Source organism: Papilio xuthus, unplaced genomic scaffold (genome assembly GCF_000836235.2).
Source record: "Papilio xuthus unplaced genomic scaffold, Pxut_1.1 DF827679.1, whole genome shotgun sequence".
In the NCBI taxonomy this organism is placed as follows: Eukaryota; Metazoa; Arthropoda; class Insecta; order Lepidoptera; family Papilionidae; genus Papilio; species Papilio xuthus.
Window position 1 is genome coordinate 5,994,258 of NW_013530970.1, and position 23,491 is coordinate 6,017,748.

The following is a 23,491-nucleotide window of genomic DNA, read 5'->3' on the forward strand; positions in this document are numbered from 1 at the left end:
ATAATATTTATGGAAAACATTTTGTATTAATATGACAACTGTTCACATTTTATGGGTTTACGGCGTTATTAAGAAAGGAACGAGAAGCATTTAATATTCTAAGAGTGCAGATAACTTAGGGGTCCGCATTAAGCATTTTCATATCAAGAAATTTTCACTTCTATGTTCCTTCAAAAGAACTTGCTTGCGGTATTTTTGTATAATATACTAGCTGTCCACGACGACTGCGTCTGCGTAGAATTAAAAAACATTTAGTACCCTATGTGTTCTTCCAGACTATGTTCTTTATGTATGAATTTTTTTATTCAGATTCGTTTAGCCGTTTACTAGATACCTTTAAACAAACATTCATCTAAACATTCGTATTTATAATTTGTATTTATTATTAATAATTTGTTATTGTAGTCGAAAGTCGATATACTTGATTATTAAAAACGTTCATATCATACTTTGATTAAAACATTGTAAGTTATTATACATTGTGTAAATCAGTGGTTGGCTGAAAGAGAATTTCAAAAGTATCTTGCAATAAACGCTCCAGTGAAGGAATAAATCAAGCGAGTCTAATTCACTTAGGTATTTGAACAGCGCGCTGCTCCGACATCAGACGAGTTGAACGATGTTGTTTGGACAACTCATTTTGTAACGTCGTATGTTAGAACGATAGTGCAGTGGTTTAAAATAATTAACACTATCTTTATTTTCTCTCAAATTACATTCAAGTATTTTTTCAATTTTTTTCGACGTAATTTTGCAATTTGCTCTAAGGATCTTTATATCATAACTAAGACTGATGTGTTGTCTTCCTTTAAACAACGGAGGACGCACAGAAATATATTATTTCAACTTCCTATGCAACATTCTTTCTTTATAAGATAATGGTGGGAAAAGAAAGAAGACTAAAATTAATTCTTCGGAACGCAGACGCATCTACAATGTTACTTACATGTGAGTACTAATAAAAATATAGTTGGAAGATTAAAACGCAGTTAATATTCGATAATTTAAATATTTAGACGTATTCCCTAACAGTAAGGGTACGAAATTAATAAAAATAATGGAATATAAAGAATGTTATATAACTCATCTAAGGAACAGCGATTTTAATCAATTTCCAAAGAGCCAAGCTAAAGGAATTCCCTCAAGAATGTGTGTGGAGACGGTTTATTGCCAGCATGAAAAATATTATGATGTCATAAATAAATATTTTACGTGTTGGTAGAAGTTTTGTAACATCTTACCAACATTATAAATGTGAATGTTTGGTTGTATTTTTGTTAGAAGTTATCTTTATAACGACTCGACAGATTTCGCTGAAATTTGGTATAGATGAACATAATATGGAAGAAGACATTGGCTATTATTTTTTTTTTAATTCGCGAGGACGGAGACGCGGACTACAGTTATTATACAAAAGAAAATTATGACAGAAATAATTTTAAAACTTGTTAGAAATTTTTGGAAGAATCTTATTGTGATTTATACGAATTTTATGTTGAAATTTATGTGACAACTCCAAGGTTAAGATTTGTAAAGAAATCATGGACCTTTTTTTAATGAAATTGATTGTATAGCAAAAAAAGGACAGCCGAGGGCGTAAGAAGTTTGGAACTCTTAAAGTTTGGCTTTTGGTCGGAAATCGGAAAATATCGTAAATAAGGAGGTTTTGTTGATTTAAAATGTATTGGAAAAATGTAAAATCACATTAAGAATGTATCTTATTCAGATACAATAATTTGTCTCATGAAAATGTGAAATAAATTTTCTCAATTTTGCAAAATTATCACTTCATTGAACATTTATAAGCACGAAGCTAATTCCCTTTGAATTATTTCTTACAAAATTATGCCTTATCCTTTACTAAATACGTATGAAATTACAACGTATAGTTACAATATAATTTCAACCACCAAGAGAAACGAAATAGACCTTCAATGTTCATATTATTTAATCCCGAACAAATAAATCACTTGATAAAGCCCTACCCAAATAAATCCCTAATATTAAATTTATATAAATTTGCATGTTCTTAATTGACTAATTCTTTAAGTATTCTACATAAATACCAAATCTATTCTATTATTGTGAGAAATAACCAGCTCTTTATATATATTTTTTCAGGTACATGTTAGCTTTCGCCCGCAACTCCGTCCGCGCGGGATAAAAAGAAATTAGTAGCCTATGTGTTTTGCCAGACTGTGTTCTTCTATGCCAAATCAGCTTTCTGAAGATAACTTCTAACAAACATCCATCCATTTAAATTTTCGCATTTATGATATTAGTAATATTTAAACTTTGATTCGTACGTCGCCATTGTCAGTACTTTTGCCCTTTGGATGATTTCATGATGAAATGTGGAGAAAAACGTATGACGATTTATTACATAAGGTGTATAAGCGTAGGTTTTTTGCAAATTACTCAGATGTAACAGCGACAAAGTGCAGACGCGCTCGTAGGCGCTAATTATTCCCGGCGCGTAATGAAACTCCCGCAGGAACAGTAATTACATTAAAACAAGCCACACCTTGGTTTTACTTATAAAACTTTGTGGCATTTTGTGTTTGCCAGAGATGTTTTCAACTATGATTTTGCAACAAATATTATGTATGAAGGTATCTCTAGAACGGCTGAAAGATCTCGATTAAATTTGGCATACGTATAGAACATAGTTTGAAAGAACACGTAGGCTACACTAATTAAGTTTTTTTATATATCTACGCGGACGCAGCCGCGGGCGACAGCTAGTTTTAGTATAGAAATTTCGTGTCTGGATACGAGTATATGTTCGCGATAAACTCCGAAACTACTGAACCAATTCTTACCAAATTTTGTAAGTATATGTAATTTGGCCCAACTCGGGAGTTTTTATCTCTAATATTATTATTTTTTTTAATTCCGCGCTGATGTATACACGAGCGAGAGCTAGCAGTTTTAATAGTTTTAGTAGTTCTTTAGCTCTGGGTTCCTTTTTACTGTAAAGGTAACATATTCAATTTATTTGAATGCGAAGTAAACAGAAGGGATGAAAGGAAAATAATAAAATACAAAACATTAATATTATATTTTCTAATCCCATCACATAAATAAAAAAAAAGTTAATTAAATAATGAAGTACCACAAGTTAGTTAATAGAAAGCTATGCAAACTTAACACTCACCTAAGAAAGACCCAGTCACAAAATATTCTACGCAATTACAAAATATAAACTATCTAATGAATATTTTATTTGGTACTGGCCTTTGTGTTGCAAATTAAAACAATATTAACAACTAAATAAGTTACAACAATAAATAAACACTATATAAATATAATAAACAGTGAAATTAACAAGAATAGTGTAGTTAATTTTACGGTTTTATAAATGTTATACTAGATTTGCACGGTTCTTTGATTTTCAACCATACTGGTTACAACATTAAGAGCAGTTTTGCCTGTATCCTTATTCTTATCTTTTTGCAATAAAATTCTGTTAATAATATTGGCGCAATCCTTATTTTCAATAATCGTAATGTGGTTGCCTTCCAAATTGTGTACGGTCACTTGGCCTTCGGTGTATTTGTCGAGGCCGTAGTTCTCCTCGCAAGTTACAAACGGAGGGGGATCTTTTGGTCTCAGAAGGTATATTGGAGCTGATAGCTTCTTCTCCAGAGGCTTAAAGTCCAAAACCATCTTTAGTCTTTCAAAACTGGCCACCGCCATCGCGCTTGCGAAGTTCTCCGAATACTTTTGGTTCACGGGCAACGTTGATCCTGCAAACTTAATCCTTTCCTCGTATGACTCTATCTCGTTGAGTTTCGCCATGAGAGTACTGGTCACCTCATTGTTAGGAGACACGGTGTCAATGATGTGACAGATTAAGCTGTTCTGCAGCAAGACGTCATCTTTGGTGTCTAGTGTCATGGTGAGCAAGTTGTACAGGAAGTCAGGTGCTCCGTCAATGCAGAAAACGCTACCCTTGTGACCTGAAATAAATTAAGTGTTATATTATATCTATTACTTTTATAAACTTAGAATATGAGATATAAGTTACAAACTTACCGTCGTTTTCAAGTGCAGACGCCAACTTTAGGACGGGCAAGGTGCCGAAGCTGTATCCGAGCAGAATGAAGGGTGCTCCTGGGACCAGCCGACTCTTCATTGTCTAAAACAAAACATGAGTGCGTCAATTGTCGTACAACTTTACTTAAAACATAAAATGAGAAACTGGCAGAAGATTTTAAAACGAAAATATAGTTAGGACCAAACATACCTGGTGCAGCCTGTTGACCATTGACTCGATATCTTCGTTCCTGTATTCGGTGCCGAGCTGCAGCGCGCATATCTTGATCTTAAGCCTGCGGCAGAGTGGCTCCATGACAGCCGCGCAACCCTCCAGCCCTGGCACCATGAACATCACCGGCTCTGACTCGTCGATCGGTACTTCATTCTGCAACATACACATTATAATAATTAAATCGGTATTATTCATTTATTCCTAAATACATTGCTGACATACTTTACTGGTGAAAGACGAAATACAAAATTAAATGCAGACAGATTTTTTCCTGATGAGATGTTGCATTCTTAATTCTTTGGTGTATACTTACATCTCCACCATCTGAGACCATCGTAGACATGTAGATTAGGGGCTCGGAAGCGACCTTCTCGTCGCCGAAGTTCCGGATGAAGACGCGGAGTCCGGCAGCCGCGTCCGCTTGCACAGGTCGGGCTGCCGACGTTGACGCTGCCGCCTCTCTCTGCGCCGTCAATTCCACTAATCTGTAACGATTACATAACAAAATAATTAAGTGTAAATAACAACGTCATCATAAAAAAATTGTTTGTTATATGACATTTTTTTAAATTTCACTGTTTTCGCTGAACCTCCTGCTTTACATATTTTCTTTGACCTGTAAGATCAAAATCAAAAGTACATCCAGTCATCGTATACCTCAAGGAATTCTTTCGGCCCCAGGGTATCCATCTGGACCACTTTAGAAATCCCACAAACGTTATTTGATCAAAGTTTCCAGGTAATTACTATTTAAGTTAATATACCTGGCGAAGGTGAGCGTCCTAATGTCCTGTGCTGTGAGGAAGATCTCGAACTCTCTCTCGAGCGTCTGTTTGATCTCGACCGCCATCATACTGTCCATACCCAGCTCAGCCAACGACACTTGCTGCGACACCGTCTTCAAATCCTTGATACCTGTACGTTTATTCTTACTTTAGATATTATAAACGTAGAAGACACATAATTTTCAGTATGTTTTGATTCGATTTTTACTAAAAGTCGCTTAGTGTAGATTCCCCCAACAAAATGAAACGTTAACGATTTTGAGTGTGGCAATGTGATGTCAAAGGTTGCAAAGTGAGCTCTCTTTCTCTTTACCCATAATTTGTGCAACGGTGTCGACTATGTTCCCGCAGCCGGAGCCGCCGGCCTTCTTCTCGGCGACTACGATGGAGGAGACGATGGGCGCGTCCTGCTTGAGGAATTTGTCCAATGACAACAGGCATGAAGAGATCCTCTGCTGCAGAGTGCCGCCAATCTCAAGCTGCACGTCCTCGTCCTGCATGTCTGCTACCAGACCCACCTGCGCCATGTCAAGACCATGTGAAAGATCAAATTTCCAGTCAAATTCATATACTAAACTTTACAGGTTACAACGATGCTTACATCTCCGACGGCGCCCCACTGCACAGCGAGCGCGGGCAGACCAAGTTTCTTCCTCCACTCGCAGATCCTCTCCATGACGGAGTTCGAGAGTCCGTAATTCGTCTGTCCGGCGTTCCCGCGCCCACACGACACCGAAGAGAATATTACAAAGTCCCTGAAAAAATTTAATGAAAGTTTAGAAACCATGTTAAAAGTGTTATTAGAAAAACTATGAAAATTATTAGCTTTCCAACAACTTGTAGACTCAGAGTCGATTTAAGATTAAGGTTTTGCTTTCGTTTTCAATTCCTCGTTTCGTTTATATTAAATTTTGTATTTAAAATTTTGTATTGTATTCCTTCCTTATAATGTATGTACTGCCCCATTTAATTTGGTCAAATTATATTTTGATATATTAATCCTACTCACTTTAATTCTGGACAAAGTTTTCTCGATAATTTGTCCAAATTCATTGTGGCGATCGCTTTTGGTCCGAACGATATTTTGAAAGATTCCGGTGTCTGATTCTGGAATATGGAGTCCTTGAGGATGACTGCCAAGTTGAAGATCGCCTCCACGGGGCCCATGGAGTTGGCCATCTTCAGCATTTCCTCGCACCCGGATTCCGTCACCACGTCGTGAGTTGATATACGAACATCGGCGCCATATGAAGACCACGCCCTGAAATAAACATTAATTTGGTTGTAATACTCCGACCTATTCAATCGTCCCCAAGTTCTGTCCTGTGACTTAAGAAATCTTTACATTTTTAAGAATACAATAGAATGTTATTACGATCAATGTTCTTTTTAATAGATGACTAGGATTAAGAATGAACGAAGAATGTATAAAAAGAACAAACCTTATCCTGCTGGATTGGTATCCGTTGGTGATTCCCTTGCGAGAGGTAAGGAGCACCTTTCTAGCACCGCGCATGATGAGCCAGTCTGCCAGTTCCAGCCCGAAGCCGCCCAGACCTCCCACCACAACGTACACCAGCTCTTCCTGACAGGTATACCTGGGATATGGAAATTATTTCGTAAATATAAAAAGCTAGCAAGAAAAGACTATATGGGGCGAATGTATTGCCGAATGTAATGATCGATCCAAAACTTAAATACATTTTACGATAAAAAAAATAATTCAATCGTCCTCTAAACAAAAGATAATATTTATTGATGAGTAAAATGAACTAAATGGATTAGTACTTTATTAATATGTGATTAGTGCAACCAATATTATTAAATGCAAAATGGTTCGAGACCGAATTAATTTCGCCCGTTAACTAATAGTCGTTTACTTTTGACTTATGAAATTTTTATTATTACCTTGGAAGGGCATCTATGAACACGCTCGTGGGCTTGACTGGTCGATTAATGCGCTCCTCATCCCGAATTTTAACAATAACCTAATAAAGAATAAACTCAAATCAAGTCTCCATAAATCTTTCTTAAGTTTATTGAAATTTATTTAGCTAGCCAAGGAGTCTAGTTTATTATTAATTATTTAGATTGGTAGCTAAATGTTTTGTATCAGATGGTCCTATAATGGAAGGTTACCTTGCCGATGTGTTTGCCGGCAGCCATGTATCTGAAGGCCTGTTCCATTTCGTCCTTCTCGAAAATGCAGTAAGTGAGTGGTCGCACGGCACCGCTCTCGATACCCGTCAGCAAAAGATCTTGCAGTTTCTAAACAACACGCTCAGTTTTAACCTCAAAATAACTTTTACAAATCAATTATATATATATATATTTATATATAAAATAATATTTATAACTCAAGAACGGCTTTACCGATATGGCTGAAAATTTTTGAGGAGGTAGCTTAGAGACAGGAGGCGGATATTGGATACTATTTATTCTTTTTTTTTTCGAATGTATGCCTTGAAGAGCTTCTTTTTTTAACTTATCTATTATATATATTTAGTTCTTTTTATATATCTACGCGGACGGAGTAGCGGGCGACAGCTAGTTAGGAATATAAATCAACAGAGTGGTTACTATAGTTGACAAGCAGCCACAATATGTCTTATACTATAAAATATATTGAAGCGAACATGACTGACCTTTCTGAACTCAATGTTCTGGTCGAAGATGTAGTCCAACATGATGCCGTGGAAGGAGGTCTCCTTAAGGAAGTAATACATGCCGATTGGTGTGTTGTTGCTGATATCGAACTTGCCGATCTCGAGGAATCGGCCTCGGTAGCCTAAGCAACGCACTGACGCCTGGAAACAGGAATATATCAATTCACATGTAGATATAAAATTAGATGTTATTCTCGAAGTATTACCACGTATTATCTTTATCCTATAATACTAAACAATATCGTAGCATTTACCTGCAATTTCTCATCGGACAGTGAATTCAGTACTACATCTACGCCCTTTCCTTTGGTCTCACGTCGGATCATATCTTCGAATGATGTGTCACGGGAATTGCCAATGTGACTGTCTATTAAATACAAAAAGTAAGAATTAATACAAAGCTTTACTTATTTATTTTCCTACATATATACTAAGCCGAACAAGGTACATTGGTATGTATAGATTTCCTCAAACCTTTAAGTTGCGGGAAGAGTTTCTTGATGAAAGCCCTCTTCTCAGGTGTGCCGACGGTGGTAAAGACCTCACAGCCGTAGTGCAGCGCCACGTTGATGGCGGCCTGACCCACACCGCCAGACCCAGCATGAATCAGCACCGACTCGCCGCGCTGCAGCCGCGCCACCATCACCTGCCATACAAGATAATGATGGTTAATAACACCAAGCATTGGACTTAGCGTCACGCTATATCTATAACGTTGCTAACATTTATGTATCACGAATCCTTTAGAATTTACTTACAAATGCGTAGTAGACAGTTCCGTAAGCAACGGGAACGCTTGCAGCCTCTTCAAAGGTCCATTCGTCAGGAATGTTCCACATCAGAATCTTATCACCAGCCACCATGTTGGCCATACCACTGTTGCGGACCATAGCCATGACACGGGAACCGCTGTTAAGTAACAAAGTCATTATTATAAGTGAAACATAAAAAATAATTTTTATATAACATATTCCTAAACGTAAAATAAACGCATGTAAGGTAGTGTAACTTACTTAGGCGTCCTGCCCACAACTTCGAAGCCCTGCACGCACTCCTGGTTCAGCCTGCCGCGAGCCACCGCGTCCACTGTAACGCGGCCCATTGCTGTCATTACGTCACGGAAGTTCAGAGCCGCGCAGTAAACCTGAAAATTTATTATAAAATGTAAAATTAATTGTAAGTACTTCGACTGCTAATTGACAAACATAATTATAGAATTACTCAAAGTTAGAACAAGAAAATAATATGAAAGAAAGGCGATAACTAAGTTCTAATTTTTCAATTTAACGTAAGAAATTTTTACTTACTTGAATAAGAATCTTGTTTGGATTTTTGAATTGATGATTCTCCTTAAGGTTACCTTGTAACCATTTCAATGAAGACAAATCACCGATAGTTGTCGTGTTAACAAAAGCGTGTGCAGCCTTTATAGTTTCCAAATCTCCAAGTAGCAAGTGCCGGTATGTTCCCCATTGACCCTGAAAAGTCAGATCTAGATGTAACCGGTTGGGGTAAACTTCACAGTTTCTTATCTTACTAATATTATAATTATTTAGATGGATGGTTGGATGTTTGTTGGAGTACCTCCGGAACGGCTGAACGGATGTCGCTGAAATTTGGCATTGATATAGAACATACTCTAGAAGAACACACAGGCTACTTATTAAGTTTTTTTATTCCATGCGGACGGAGTCGCGGACGATATATAGTTAATCTATAAACTTACATCTTGATAAACATTCAAAGCAAGATCCTTATCCAATTGTTCCTCATAGAATTCCAAGTCTGGGTTAAAAGGTGGTGCGGACGGGTCGGCTATAAGCAGACCGTATACAATTTCTCCACCAGGTTCCCTTCTTAGACAGTTAACAAGACCTAAAAGACCATTAATAGGCTCGTCTTGACTGTAAAGTACTACTTTTTGTCCCTCTTTGAGTTCCTCCTTGACTTTGTCGATCCAAGAGAATTCTTGATCTGCTGCCAGGATTCTAAAGAATTTGGCAGGTTTAGCTCCAATTCTTTTTCTGAACATGACGACATATTCTACTCCAGTATCGTAAATGGTAACTATGTCGTATTTATCCGAGTAATCTTTGGGATTGGGACGATTTTTTTCGCGACTTATAATGAAGCATTTATCTCTTAATGTTGACACGGCTTGTTGGAGAACCTGAAAATTATTTTGTTAGTTAAAGTATAAATACGATAAATTTGTGTTTTTGCAGTAAAATATTATATACATACGCCTGGTCTTTGTAAAAGATTAGCTCCAACGAAGATTACAGTATTGCTTTCTCCGGTTAGTTTTTTATTTTCCACGGTAATGTGTGAGGGCATTTCAAGTGTTTCCTCTGTTAGAACTAGTAGTTCAGCCTGCACTAGAGGCAGATCTCCGAGCACGTCAGCTACCGTCTCAATGACTGGACTTAATTCATTTGTTTTGTATTCTTCATCGACAACTTCAATGCTCTTTACTTTGTATGTCTGTATGTTTTCTAGAATTATTTGAATATTGGCACGCAGAATATCTTCCATCTGTGTAATAAGAAACTCATTATTAGCAATAATGTATGAAAAATATTTAAATCACAACATACTGTGCTATTATGCAATTTACCTTCATCTTATCTTTACCAAAGTTAGCAACAAATTCATTTTTCTCAAGAACAGGAACACCTAGTGGTATCTTCTTAGATATGGGTGTGGCGTGAAGACCTCTGATTTCAACTCCACCAGCTCTAAACATTATAACGAGAATTAATAATTAAGCAATATAAATAGATAAATAGACGCCTGGAACCTAAACCTGTACCTGTCATGATACAGTCAATTTATTGTGAAAAATGTTTGTTTATGAATTTACCTGATAACGTCGACATCTGGATAGACGCGTATTTCAAATGATTGTCTGTTAGAGTCCGGATTCATATTTGAGATAGCATTGTAGTGCATCGCGGCGTCGATGCAGAGCTTTTCTATCCTGGTTGGCACGAAGAGACCGCGCGTGTCCTGTCCGACGATCTTCAGCTGCAGCATGCAGTCCATGAAGGTGACCCAGTTGTTGACCCACGCGAGGCGGCCGCGAGTTCCTTCCACGTTGCAACCGACAACACCACGGAACAGGCCGCTGAAATAAATGTCATGTTTAATATTTTTGAAGCTATTTCTGAACTTCACTAGATTCTCCCATTAGGGAAATATCAGATATTAAACAACTAAGTATTACGGTCTTATGTGTTGATGAACTAATTTATCACGGCTGTTTGAGCGTTATTGTTAAAGTGATTAACGTGCAAATGATGTTTGGTAATTTTGCTTCAAAATTGAATACAGACCCCGAAGCGTTATGATAAATTCTGTTATCATTTTATGAAGTAATTATTGTAAAATTACTAAATTATAAATGTTTGTTTTAATAATGTACATTTATACCTATATTGATAGCCTCTAAGACGCAATTCCTTGTAGAAGTCTTTAGTAAGCATGTGTCTGACGTCGGGTCCCGTCACCTCGGGTGGCGCGGGGAGCACGCGGTATTCTTGGCCAACGTTCTTCTTGGCGTAAATACGGCCTGTTACGATCGACGCACCACTTTCTACAATCTGCAATACAGGAAAAGATTCAACTGTAATTTTTATAACGAATGACACTCATAAGTACTTAAATACGTGTAGAAGACAAAGGTTGTTAATGAAGTTATTAATATCAACAACCAATTCTAACCTCAAAGTTCCCGCTGCCTTTTTGTATCATGACAATGAACTCCAAGTTGCCCTCTTTGGGTATGTTGGTGGCTCTCTGGAAGCGGACGTTCTCGAACACAACAGACACTTCCGTGTACAGTTCACCCATCATCATGCCCAGCGTCTCCCAAACTAGCACCAGGTACCCGGTGGCAGGGTAGAGGTTGCGACCTGTGATTCATAAATGCATATATGATTTATTTTCTTGGAATTATTAAATAAAAGGGAAAAAAGCATTCAGAATACTTTACCATCGACAACGTGCCCAACCATGTACTCGCTATCTTCATCAATGATCGACATTCTGACTGTCCTTTCACCAGACTTCATTTTCTCTTGCGCCTTATACGATGTTACGTACCTACGAGATAACATCAAATTATAATCAAACATTCATAAGATGACATTTATGCTTAAGCCAATACGTTATTAATAGATAATATTTTTCAAATCATATTATATTGAAACAAAAAAGGGAAAAGTAAAAATAAATAGACGCATGCACATAGAACTAGATTTTTAGATTTGTAAAATGAAAGCGTTTTCAATAATAATAAGATTATCACTTGTGAATATTACTCACCAATCTTCACTGTGTTCCCATTCGACGAGGTGCGATAACATCGGCGTTCCCTGTGACACGGGGAACTCCACGTGCGGGTACAGGTTAGCCAGCTGCGGGTTCAAACCCGTCTCGTATAACCTACAAATAAAAATGTTTACATATGTAAGCGTTCAATCACAAATAAGACAATTTTTCAATGCTGAATAATGTTTCTTTCTTGTTGTTTCAACTTATCCTAGCTAGATATCGACTAACAACAATGCTTGTTTACAAACATAACAATCTTTCTCTGATGTGTTTTTACTTACTTTCCTAATGCGTTGAACACTACTTGAACATTGTCTTCGTGCTTCCTCTGTGTGAGGGCGACGTTCATAACCTCTTCCTTGAGGGAACGGCGCAGGATGGCCTGCAGCAGACCGTGTGGGGCGATTTCTATGGTGATTGCGTTGGGATGGATGAGGCGTGCCGTCTCTTCGAATAGCACTGGACTCTGAGGAATTCAATTAAACATTAAACATCATTTTATCGATCGTTTTGACTCTACGTTAGAGAAGAGAGTTAAAAAATATGAAAAGTTCTTACCAATAGGTTGTTGGTGTGGTATTCAGCTGATGATAGTTCAGCTCTAGGATCTTTCCATAAAGCTTGAGGCACCGAAGTCGACACCCAGCGCTCGGATCTGGGCTTAGGGTCCTTGATCACTTCTCTTAGATATTTCAGTAGCTTGGGACCTATTCATGAAATAAATAAAAACACAGTCATATTCATTTGATCTTTATATTTTTTTTTTTAATAATATTTTGGTCGATTAGTTAGTTTATTAGTTAGTTACCAGCATCAGCGATGTATCTGGAGTGGTAAGCAATGTTGGAGCAGGGCACCTCCTTGGCGAACACTCCTTGCTTGCTCAACTGCGCTACGAACTGCTTCATGATGTCGGCAGGGCCCGAGATGGTGCTCGAGTCTGGTCCGTTGTGGCACGCTACCTCAATCTCCGGCGGGCATATTGATTTGATCTGTTCACGAAAATTTAAGAAGTTTACTTCAAGATCTTGTTGTTAATATGTTTTTATACAAATATTTCGACACTGGAACCCCACTCTCTCATTTGATTTTTCGTTACCATTTCATCTATTTTTAAAATCTAAAGAGTTTCCATAAAAATATGTATGAATAAAATGTAATGTTCCTTTATTTTAGCATAACATATAAAACTAACCTGATTGTATCCTAATCCGACTGCAGCCATGGATCCCTTGATGAAGGGCGTTTCGATGGAGGCGAGGCCGCGGGAATACGCAGACAGGATCATCTCTTCCGCAGTGAAACAACCGTCCGCATACGCGCATCCCAGTTCACCGACACTGTGACCTGGTTGCCAATACATAGTTTACAAATTTGTCGACCTTTCGTAGGGAAAACTGAAGAGGAATTTAGACTTACCAATGATATAGTCTGGCTGGATGCCGACAGCTCTGAGCACATCTGTGAGACCGATCTGCACAGCCGCGATGCCGATGAAGGAGTTAAGTATATTGTCGTATATCCGCGGGTCAGGGTCCGTCACTATCTTTGTCAGGTTGATGCCTTTCGGTTCTAACACTTTGTGACATCTAGAACAAAAGAAATTAAAATGAGTATGACAAATATGTTATTTGAAAGACAAAATAAATTATTATACTAGGCTTTTGCAAGGTCTATCAAATTGTGAATAATTTTAGTAAGTACAAACTACGTTCGCTTAGTGAAGATTAAGCATGAGAAATCTACACTAAACAACTGCTAACCACCAACCAACACGGTTCTGAAAGCGACAATTATACTTATCTTTTACTGTGTAAGAATAAATAATGAAGGACCTTTTAGTTTTGCATTGAAAGTGTGTAAAGAGGTGTGTTACTGACTTGTGTATAGCGGCAGCGAAGACAGGTATCCTCATGAGCTGTGTGGCCATGCCGGCCCACTGCGAGCCCATGCCGGAGTACACAAACCACACAGGCCGCTGAACGCCGGAGAAGTATTGGATGTCGCGGGATAAACTCACACTCTTTGTTGGTGTTGATCCTACAAAATAAGAAGATATAAGCATTTTTTGTGGCAATGAATGTGCGATTACAGCGTCTATATATTATTATTTTTAATTTAGCAATAATTACAAGATTGAACCTTGTACATTTCCAGCTGTGACTTTATAAATTATGTGTTCTTCATCAACTGTTCCTACTTACCGAGTAATGTATATCCTCGCACGACGTGTCCGGCGATATCTTCGTTGTGTATGGAATGTAGCAGACGAACCAGTTCAACGTCGACTGTGCGCGACTCCAGGTCATCCAGTATGCGGGCGACTGCGGCCTCCGTGCGCCCTGACACACACACCAGCCGCGGTAGATCGTCCGATGGCATACCTTTGTTTACCTGAAAACATTTTGTTCCATTTATCTGAATAATACCTTGATATATGTAAAGCAATCAGAGAATATTAGCGCGGCGTAATGAGTTTTTCTTTTTCCTGACTTCCAATACTTCTAATACCACTATTGTTCCTCTCTGTATATATTTAAGTAGGTTTGCTCGCTTTTCAATACTTTAAATACTTAAATAAGTAAATAATAATACTCTCTATAATACTGACCTTTTGTTTTCCGACGTTCTTGAGGAGTACGTGCGCGTTGGCACCGCCGAAGCCGAAGCTGTTGATGCCGGAGAGGCCGCGGCCCCAGGGCTGCTTGTCAGTTACCACCTGCATGCGACCCTCTGACAGCGCCGCCACGCCCTCACGCGGCACTTTGTAGTTTAAGTTGGGTGGGATGTATCCCGTGCTATACGCAATGCAGAGCTGAAAATTAAGTACAGATTTTACTACTTAATTGTTATAAGAGATTGACCACCTTGAGGACTCTTGTGAAATACATTGAGGAAGCCCTACGATAGACAGACACTGCAAGATGATGACGATACACATTTATCACTTATTTATGAAGTACAGTATGAGGACAGAAAGAATTGTTGGAATATTATGCGAGGTGATATTACTCTATGATTTATGGACTAACTTTAGCGATAGAACAAAGTCCAGAGGCGGGCTCGCTGTGGCCCAGGTTGGACTTGATCGAGCCAATCATGAGCGGCTCCGAGCGACCTGTGCAGAACACCTCGTCGATCGCCAGCAGTTCCTCGGGGTCGCCTACGCGAGTACCTGTATAACACAAATATAGGCTACTAAACAAACATGTAATTTATTGTTTATTGTGACTCCCAAAGTGATCCAGGTCCTCATAGGGTCTACAGAAGATCCGGCAGGAGTGTAAAATGGCAAGAATAAAGTTCAGGCTTAATTAGTCGAAATAGAAACTTAGAAGAGGGGGGGTTCTTTCAAAACCAATAATATTCTGAGAGGTCTGCAAGAAAGAAAAGCTTCTAGAATCACAAATTTGAATGTCTTTAGATCCGATTAGCTTTGCATACCAGTGCCGTGAGCTTCGACGAATTCCAATGTAGATGGTGGTATGGAGCACTCCTCGTAGAACTCGTTGAGAAGCAGCTTCTGGATCTGTCCAGCGGGATACGTGATGCCCTGCTCCTTGTACCCGTCGCAGTTCGTCTTCGCGTGGAGCAGCTGAGCGTATACTCTGCAAGGGTACGCTTAATGTAAAATAAAATTGTGTGCATTGCTACAGAGGGCATTAGTGAGTAAGAGTTATAAGTTCAAGGGCTTTAACTATTTTACCGTGTCTACAGAGAAAGCCTTAAATATTAATAAAATTGGGTTTGATATCTAAAACCATAGTACGTATTCAGACGGTTAGACGGTTTTTTAAGTTGGTAACACCACTTTTAACTTTTAAAAAACAAATAGGTAAAAGTGTATTAAGGTGTTACGCGGATATGAAAGGAAAATTATAGTTAAATATTATAACACGAAAGTAAGATTCGCTTTTGTTATACAAATTCATTTTAATTATAATTAATTTTAAAATATTGTTACAGAAATAACATTAAAAGACAAAACGTTTTAATTGAAGTTGGTTACTGCGCCAAACAACGATATTTTTCTAAAATAAAATTAATAGCAGCATTTAATTGACAAAAATAACAATAGTCAATTAGATTATTCATTTTAAACCTGTTTGTTTTTACATATACAACTTATCTATTTTCTCACAAGAAAAATCTAACGAGAAATTATGTGAGTAAATACTATACAATACACGAGTAATCATCTCTATGTGTTTTTGTATTATTTACCTTCGGGAATCTTTGGCTTTTTGTAGGAAACATACGACGATCGCTTCAGAACGCGCGTAGCCGTTTGCACTGTTATCAAAACTTTTACAACGGCCATCAGGTGACAACACTCCCAATCTGGTAAAGAAAACAATACGATAAAACTTACCAAAGAACAAAGCACAGAAATTAATCTTTTTGTTAAACGTAATATTAAAAACTTAAAGGTATTTCCACACGTTACCTGGAGAACTGCAAAGAGACATAAGGGTGTAGACAGAGGTTGGAACCACCGACAATAGCGGCGTCACAGTGGCCATCGCGAATGGCTCTGAAGGCGTGCTCAAGGGCGTACAGCGAGCTGGAGCACGCTGAATCAACCGTGTACGAGGGACCGGTTACTCCCAGCCAGTAGGAGATACGATTAGCTAACATGGCGCGGGAACATCTGTTGGTGATACAATCGAATTCAAATGTCTCGCGTTTTGAAAATGTATATAACACAACTCACAACATCGAATATATTTCATTACTAAGTTAGAACGTAAAAAGAAAAAAAATGAATATATCTGTCAGGAACTAAGGTAGTATTTAATGTGCTATTTCGGAGTGTCACTGTTCCGAATTTCATCCAATTCAATCATTCACTTTTTCAAATGTAACTTTTACAACTCTGGATAATATTTTACTTTATAACCAAAGCTAATAGGAAAGTCGTTTCAACTTCCATTATTCAGATTAGCGTTGCCTTCCTCACCTGGACTTTGTTACACTCAAAACTTTTAACTAAGCTTAGTTTTAAGTTAAAAATAACGGGAATTAGTAATATATTTTTTAGTTCATCAGTTCCTTAAACTAAACATTATTGTTACATAAGAGATATTAAAACAATATTAAATTAATTCGTAGTAAACACTGAAATATGTGAAATGTCTCACCCAGTAACACCAAAACCGTTGACCTGCATTTTCTCATAAAACCAAGTTTTCTCAGATTCAGAAAAGCAAGCACCGATAAACACACCAGTCTTTGTATTACGAAGTTCTTTTGGATTGAAACCTGAAACAACATAAATAACAACATTCAAAACTAATCTGTATAATAATGTTAACTTGAACTTTTGTTCCGCTGATATCTTTTCAAAAAGCTCTTAGTTTTACTAACTTTATCTATCTATACTAAAATTTGTTACTTTTTGATCTAAAATTGTGGATGAATTCATTACTTTCAACTTTCTTCGAACAATCGTAAAACACAAAATTGTCTATACCAGAGATTCTCAAAGTATTCCAGGATCCCATGGGGACAGGGAACGACTCAGTATACAATGGCGGGAAAAAAGGTAAGGTTTCATTATGAAAGAAAAAAATGTAGCATCTGGTGGTCATACAAGCCAGTCTCATTTTGTTTTGAGGTCTAGAAGAAAAAAGTTTGAAAATCTCTGGCTAACCAAGAACATTTTGAAGAGGGATTCGTCTATTAAAATACGACTACTCTACCGAATACAGATTAAATTGGCATAAACGATGGAATTTGGATTCCACCGGCTCTCTGCAACGTTCTCAGTGACAATATCTACTTATAATTACTGTCAGTGTAAAAGTTTTAATGGATTTGTAGATAAGAGTCCTCACTTCGCAGCCGGCGAGTGGTTTTGTAGTATTGTTGTCCGTTGTTTGAAATTAGATGTTGATTAAATTGTGTTTCATGATGAAATGGATTCCTAACTTACTCGTACATTGATTCTATTCATCGTTGTATTCAAATACAGTACAACTATTGTTGACGGGGCTTGAGTTAAGATTTTATTATATTAAATCCAATAGTAGAATCGTATAGATCGATTTAAGTAAGTAACATTAATATGTAACGTAACGTAACAATGTAAGTAACAATTATGCGTTTTCTCTAATCCAAATCTTTTTCTTTGATTTAATTAAAAGTGTTATAATGATAATTAAATAATAATAAGTTATGTGTTACACTAGTATTGATACATATTGTTGACTCTGTCGTTATCAAACACAACGTAAAGGATGACAATATTGTTTGACGTCCCTCACATTGTTATTCCAATGGACTACGATAACACGTCAAACAAGCCTAAATACGACAATTATATTATCCAAAAACTGCGAAAATTTGCCATTAACATTATTCCAATCAAGTATGGACAGTATTGTTTTCATACGTTTATTTTGAAAAGCACAAGTCGATGTTAGCGAATGACCGCGATGAATTTAATCTTACGAAAGCCTTCGACTTTCTACTTCAGATAAATTGGCCTCATTACGATGTAGGGAGGGGGTGAGCGGGGTCCAGGGCGGGGGTGGAGGGTGGACTAGATGTTGTAATTCAGATGCTTTCGGTTTCCTTATTCTGCGGTACAATTTGTTTCGTTATTTCCTATACAAAGAAGACAGGTTTTTTATTTGGTTATATTATATTGTGGTCGTATTGTGCGGGTACACATTTGACAACTCACCGGATTTTCAGAGTCTTTAAAATTGTCCATACAGATAATTTATACAGAATTAGTTTAAATAATTATACTAATTTGTTCCGTAGCTTTGGACTTTGGTGAAAAATATAAACATCATGAAATTTATTATAGTGTAGAAAACATACCAGCGTCAATAACTGCTTCGTAAGCCTTTTCGAGCAGTATCCTGCACATGGGGTCCATGGTGTGCGCCTGCTTGAAGTGCACGCCGAAGAAGGAGGCGTCAAACTTGTTGACATTGTTTATCTTTCCCGTGCGCTGCGGAATCTCAGGGTGGGCTAGCTTCCAGCGGCGCCCATCACCAGAGATCAGGTCCACCTGCCGGTCAGATATTCATTAGAAAACTTAAGGTTAACTAAGTAGACTAGCCGAAAAAGGATCATAAGTTTTGTAAATCGCGAGTCTCTTTCTAAAAGGTATTATATAATTGAGGTCGATAGAAAGTATATCCATGTTCAATCCATGTTGTTCTTTAAGTAGAACAATTACTTATATAGAATTTATCAAATAAATTGGATGTGATTACCTTATTAAAAAGGTTCTCCTGCAGATGTATGACAGAGTCCGAGTCCGGGAAGTATCCGGAGCATCCCGTGATGAGGACCTCGTCGCCGGGCGCGGGGTGCGAAAGCCGGTGACCGGACGTTAGCCGGTCTTCTGCCACGGTGGTCGGCGGCATCTGTAACATCGTAAATTGCAGTTAGTGACCGCCATACTGTCGGCAGCAGAATCTTCAAAAAGCTCGTCAGATTGGATGGCTTATCTCATAGAATAGTAACTCACAGACGACATATACATTTGTTGAATGAATCAGATGATGCGAACCTATACGTTGGTTTTGAAGACAAGCTTCGTCAAACGTGGTAACTTGTCTCGGTATTACCAATGACTACGTAGATGTGTGATTATTTAAAAAAAGGATAGAGTTTATGAGTTTAGTTATGTTACAGCTAGATAAAAATATCTGATGATGAAGACTAGTAAATTAAAATAATATTAAAATTTAATTACGTCTATTACTAAATATTAAATCATACATTAAAATATTAAATAGTCGATGTGAATTTTAATTTACTAAATTATATGAGGTCACATGATTGTCCTCACGACCTCACCTATTTTTGTTATTGTTAAATTATAATGTGTCTGTCTGTCCATTCAGCATTCCAAATGCAGCGTTTTAATCCATGATACACAATTAAATATTTATTCAGTGTTTTAAATTAAAATTTATTACTTAAAATAATAAATCTAATCCTACCTATATCAAATTCGTAATACTGTAAAGATAACATTTACGGCCTTAGTGTTTACTTAGGCCGTAAAAGATTAGTTCTTGAGACATAGCGGAAAATTGTTTTTATTATTTTGAACGAAACGAAGTACAAAATGATTCGATCCCCCTCTAAGAAAGATCATATTTTTATTGCTATTTTCGATATTTAACTCTACATAAGAACCGATTATATTAGAAATGTAAAGTAGAAAAACGAGGAATAAGAAAATATGCTTGTTTCGAGATCGAATATTAATTTTGCATGTAAGTCAACCATACAAAAATATACCTTGAGTTTCTGAGGCCAAGATACCCGTTTAAAATATATTGTTAGCCCTGTTTTTGTCAAAGATGTCAGAGTTTACCATATGTTTTATACAGAGATTTTGGTGTCAGAAACTCACGGTAAGTCAAACATACCGGTGAGAGGCGCTGCTATCGCGTTTGGTTCTGTCAGAATATATATAAAACCTACGTAGACGTAGAAAAGGACAAAAGAAAAAAATGACATGACAGCTACAGTACAAAGAGGATCTTGTGAAATTTTTTGAAGTCGGCAGAGCGGCGCTAGTGAGCTGCATAGTTTGACTTTTCCCATTAGTTCCCGATATTCTTGTTTATTGTCGACTTTAGAAAAGAAGGCTATTATTGATGATAAGTAAATTAAAGTTCATAACTACTTCGTAAACGTTGGCTGGAATTCAGCGTAACTCCTTGCATTCTGTATTGCTTCCGATAATGAAATCGATTTTAACAGTGAGGTGATACGTGCTTTTTGAAGGTGAAAGGTGACTAAGCGCTTCATAAATTATAATTTTGCATTTTCGAGCGATACTGTTACACTTTATAATCAGTTTTGCCTTGCAAATGGACGCACAGAGTTCACTTCGTTGCCCTTTCACGGAATTTAAAATCGTATAAATTAAATCGATACATTGTTTAATTGTATTTTGTTTCATTAAATAATTTTTTTTTACCTTTCAATCCTGTCCTTAGTCTTTATGAATTGTAAAATTGTTTTTTGAAAATACTTTTTAAATGTATGTTTAATGTAAATAACAGTTTTGTATTACAATTGTCCACGAATATACATTTTTGGCGGACATATATTGTAATTATCAAATTTGTGTTTATTTACAAACCTTCCAAGACTTATCATTTCACGTCCACGTTAAGGGGCTGTTAGTGTATTACCCGTAATTTTGTAGGGGCGGCCATTTTGGATTTACAATGATTATGAATACACTAAATTCTAAATTTTAATCAGAACCTAGTGTGTATCAAATAAAATCAATCTGTTAACGAGAAGGAGGCCAACAGAATAAATGAAACGGTTTAAAATGTATATAAAAATGTAAACTTTTTTTTAATTTGTAAGCAACTTAATGCTTCACGTTTTGGACCACGGCAGGCATGTGCATTTGACAATTTTGTTTATTTTTTGTTTTAAATATAAAATATAAATCGGTTAGATTTTTGTTTATTTACTAATATTCCATCTAACCATTGCAATACAGCTCTACGATATGGTTTACGATAATAATATCGGAATGGCGGGATTCGAATCCTCGTCCACGTAATCGCACGTCCGTATTCTTAACCATTAGTCTATGGCGCAGTAGTATTTCTCGTGAAGTTTAATTCCGTCTATTTTCATTAGTTATTTTATGTCAAGTTAAATCAATCCGCATTAGGCCATCTTGGTTGACTATGGCCTAGTCAACTCTAAATTATATGACTGCCAACGCTGCATGGTACTATTAGATTTTATTCTTAATACTAGCTTTTGTCCCTTGATCTAATTATATGAAAAAACTTAGTATGTAGCCTATATGTTCTTTCTTTATTTCATCGAAATCCGTTAAGCAGTTTTTAATGCACGTAACAAACATTCATCTATATATTCGCATTTATTATCATTTATTCCTTTAATGAACTTATTTATCTATAGTAAACTATACAAAATTGAAGTTTGTGTGAAATACATTATACATATTATAATCCAAAAATAAATATATTAACCTCATGCTATGAAGTATGAATTTAGTTTGTTATAATATTACAGTAACACTCATAATCAAAACGGGTAGGCAGAGACTACGGGTTTACATTTGGAGCGATCCTGACATATGAAGGCACGTCTCTCATTTCTCATGTCGCCTACATGCTCGTCGGTTGCATCTACCCCTATATAGCCATTAAAATGTCACTACTAATTATTATTAAATAGCCTATGTATTCATCAAGACAATGTTATACATATATGCCAAATTTCATCAAGATCCGTAGATCCGTTCCGGAGATATACCTTCTAACAAACAAACTAACATCTAAGCTTTCGCATTTATATTAGCAAAAATTATGTCGTGTCTATAATCTAGTGCTACGGTTTATCTAGTTTTTTTTATAATGGGAAACAATGTCACTTCAAATTATGTGTATAATATTCAGCGTAAACTATCCAGTAAATTGACGATGATGATTACGTTGATTGAGATTAATTTTTCATAATTTCTTTACTTTGATACAAATTGTATAAACAGTAGTAATAAAACACCAAACTTACCTTGTTATTTCACAGAGTGATTTCAAATTAAATTTCAAAAGAAAACTTTAGTGAAGAGATGCGTTGACGTCGACCTGTCCACTGTCCGTGTGGCAGCGGCGTTAGCGTGCACCTTGTTTATAAAATGGATATAAAAAAAAAATATACAGGATGTTACGTTACGCGATATTAAGGGTCGCCGTATGCGGACAGTTTTAATCAGTTGACAGCGTTAGCTTTAGGTAATCGGCGTGCTGCCGGTAGTTTTGCATCGGTAAAAAAATGTTGTCGCTGACAATTACTTTAACATCCTTGTACGGTGGCCCTTAATAAGAAACCATTGTGCATTTCAATAAATTTAGTTTATTAACTTTTGACGACTGTAGGAAATTAATTTCTTGTCATTTGAAAATTTTCCGTTTAAAAACAAATATATTCTACTTTGATTAAAACAATAAATATTATGTCTAGAATACAACAGCTGTGTTTAGTGCCAGCTTTGAAAAAATCATGATTAAAAAACCTTATGATAAGTAAATTTGAACTTAATACATCTGTACATAAAGTTTAATTGTGTACATTTATGAATTAATGAATGTGTATATCCCAGTGATCTCTACACATTGACACGTATTTTGTGCTTTGATTTTCGCCATTTTGAAAGGTTCAAACTAATAATAAAGATAGAATTAATTGTAACTTAGCAGATGCAGATTAATTCGAAACGAAAGAAAAGCTTTAGCAGTGGAAGCGCCAGCAGAACATCTGTTGCACGACTGTGTTGCCTCGTCCGGTGAAATATAACGACCATACAGTAGACAGGCGTCAAGTGGATACAATTCTAAGTTCAGTCTGATGATTGTGCGCCTAATTTTAGTTCTGTTTAGGTGGAAAAGGGGAAGTGG

General features: G+C 36.8%; 1 protein-coding gene across 1 annotated transcript; it reads right to left on the minus strand.

Annotated features, from left to right (window-relative positions):
- Window positions 1–3,045: 3,045 nt before the first annotated feature.
- FASN3 (Fatty acid synthase 3) lies at window positions 3,046–22,708 on the minus strand. Its single transcript, XM_013312279.1, has 41 exons — window positions 22,608–22,708; window positions 19,292–19,444; window positions 18,891–19,083; window positions 17,201–17,321; window positions 16,507–16,710; window positions 16,284–16,400; window positions 15,504–15,667; window positions 15,092–15,234; window positions 14,671–14,874; window positions 14,264–14,453; window positions 13,940–14,099; window positions 13,479–13,648; window positions 13,255–13,406; window positions 12,868–13,051; window positions 12,618–12,766; window positions 12,341–12,525; window positions 12,051–12,170; window positions 11,719–11,828; window positions 11,448–11,638; window positions 11,157–11,326; window positions 10,588–10,851; window positions 10,342–10,462; window positions 9,969–10,259; window positions 9,451–9,894; window positions 9,032–9,202; window positions 8,738–8,868; window positions 8,483–8,633; window positions 8,199–8,370; window positions 7,979–8,091; window positions 7,704–7,865; window positions 7,198–7,326; window positions 6,967–7,046; window positions 6,501–6,656; window positions 6,068–6,319; window positions 5,660–5,813; window positions 5,372–5,576; window positions 5,038–5,188; window positions 4,587–4,758; window positions 4,250–4,426; window positions 4,039–4,141; window positions 3,046–3,962 (listed from the first exon to the last, which is right to left on the minus strand). The coding sequence occupies exons 2-41, from the start codon at window positions 19,442–19,444 to the stop codon at window positions 3,370–3,372; spliced, it is 7,272 nt and encodes a 2,423-aa protein (XP_013167733.1). The 5' UTR covers window positions 22,608–22,708; the 3' UTR covers window positions 3,046–3,369.
- Window positions 22,709–23,491: the final 783 nt, after the last annotated feature.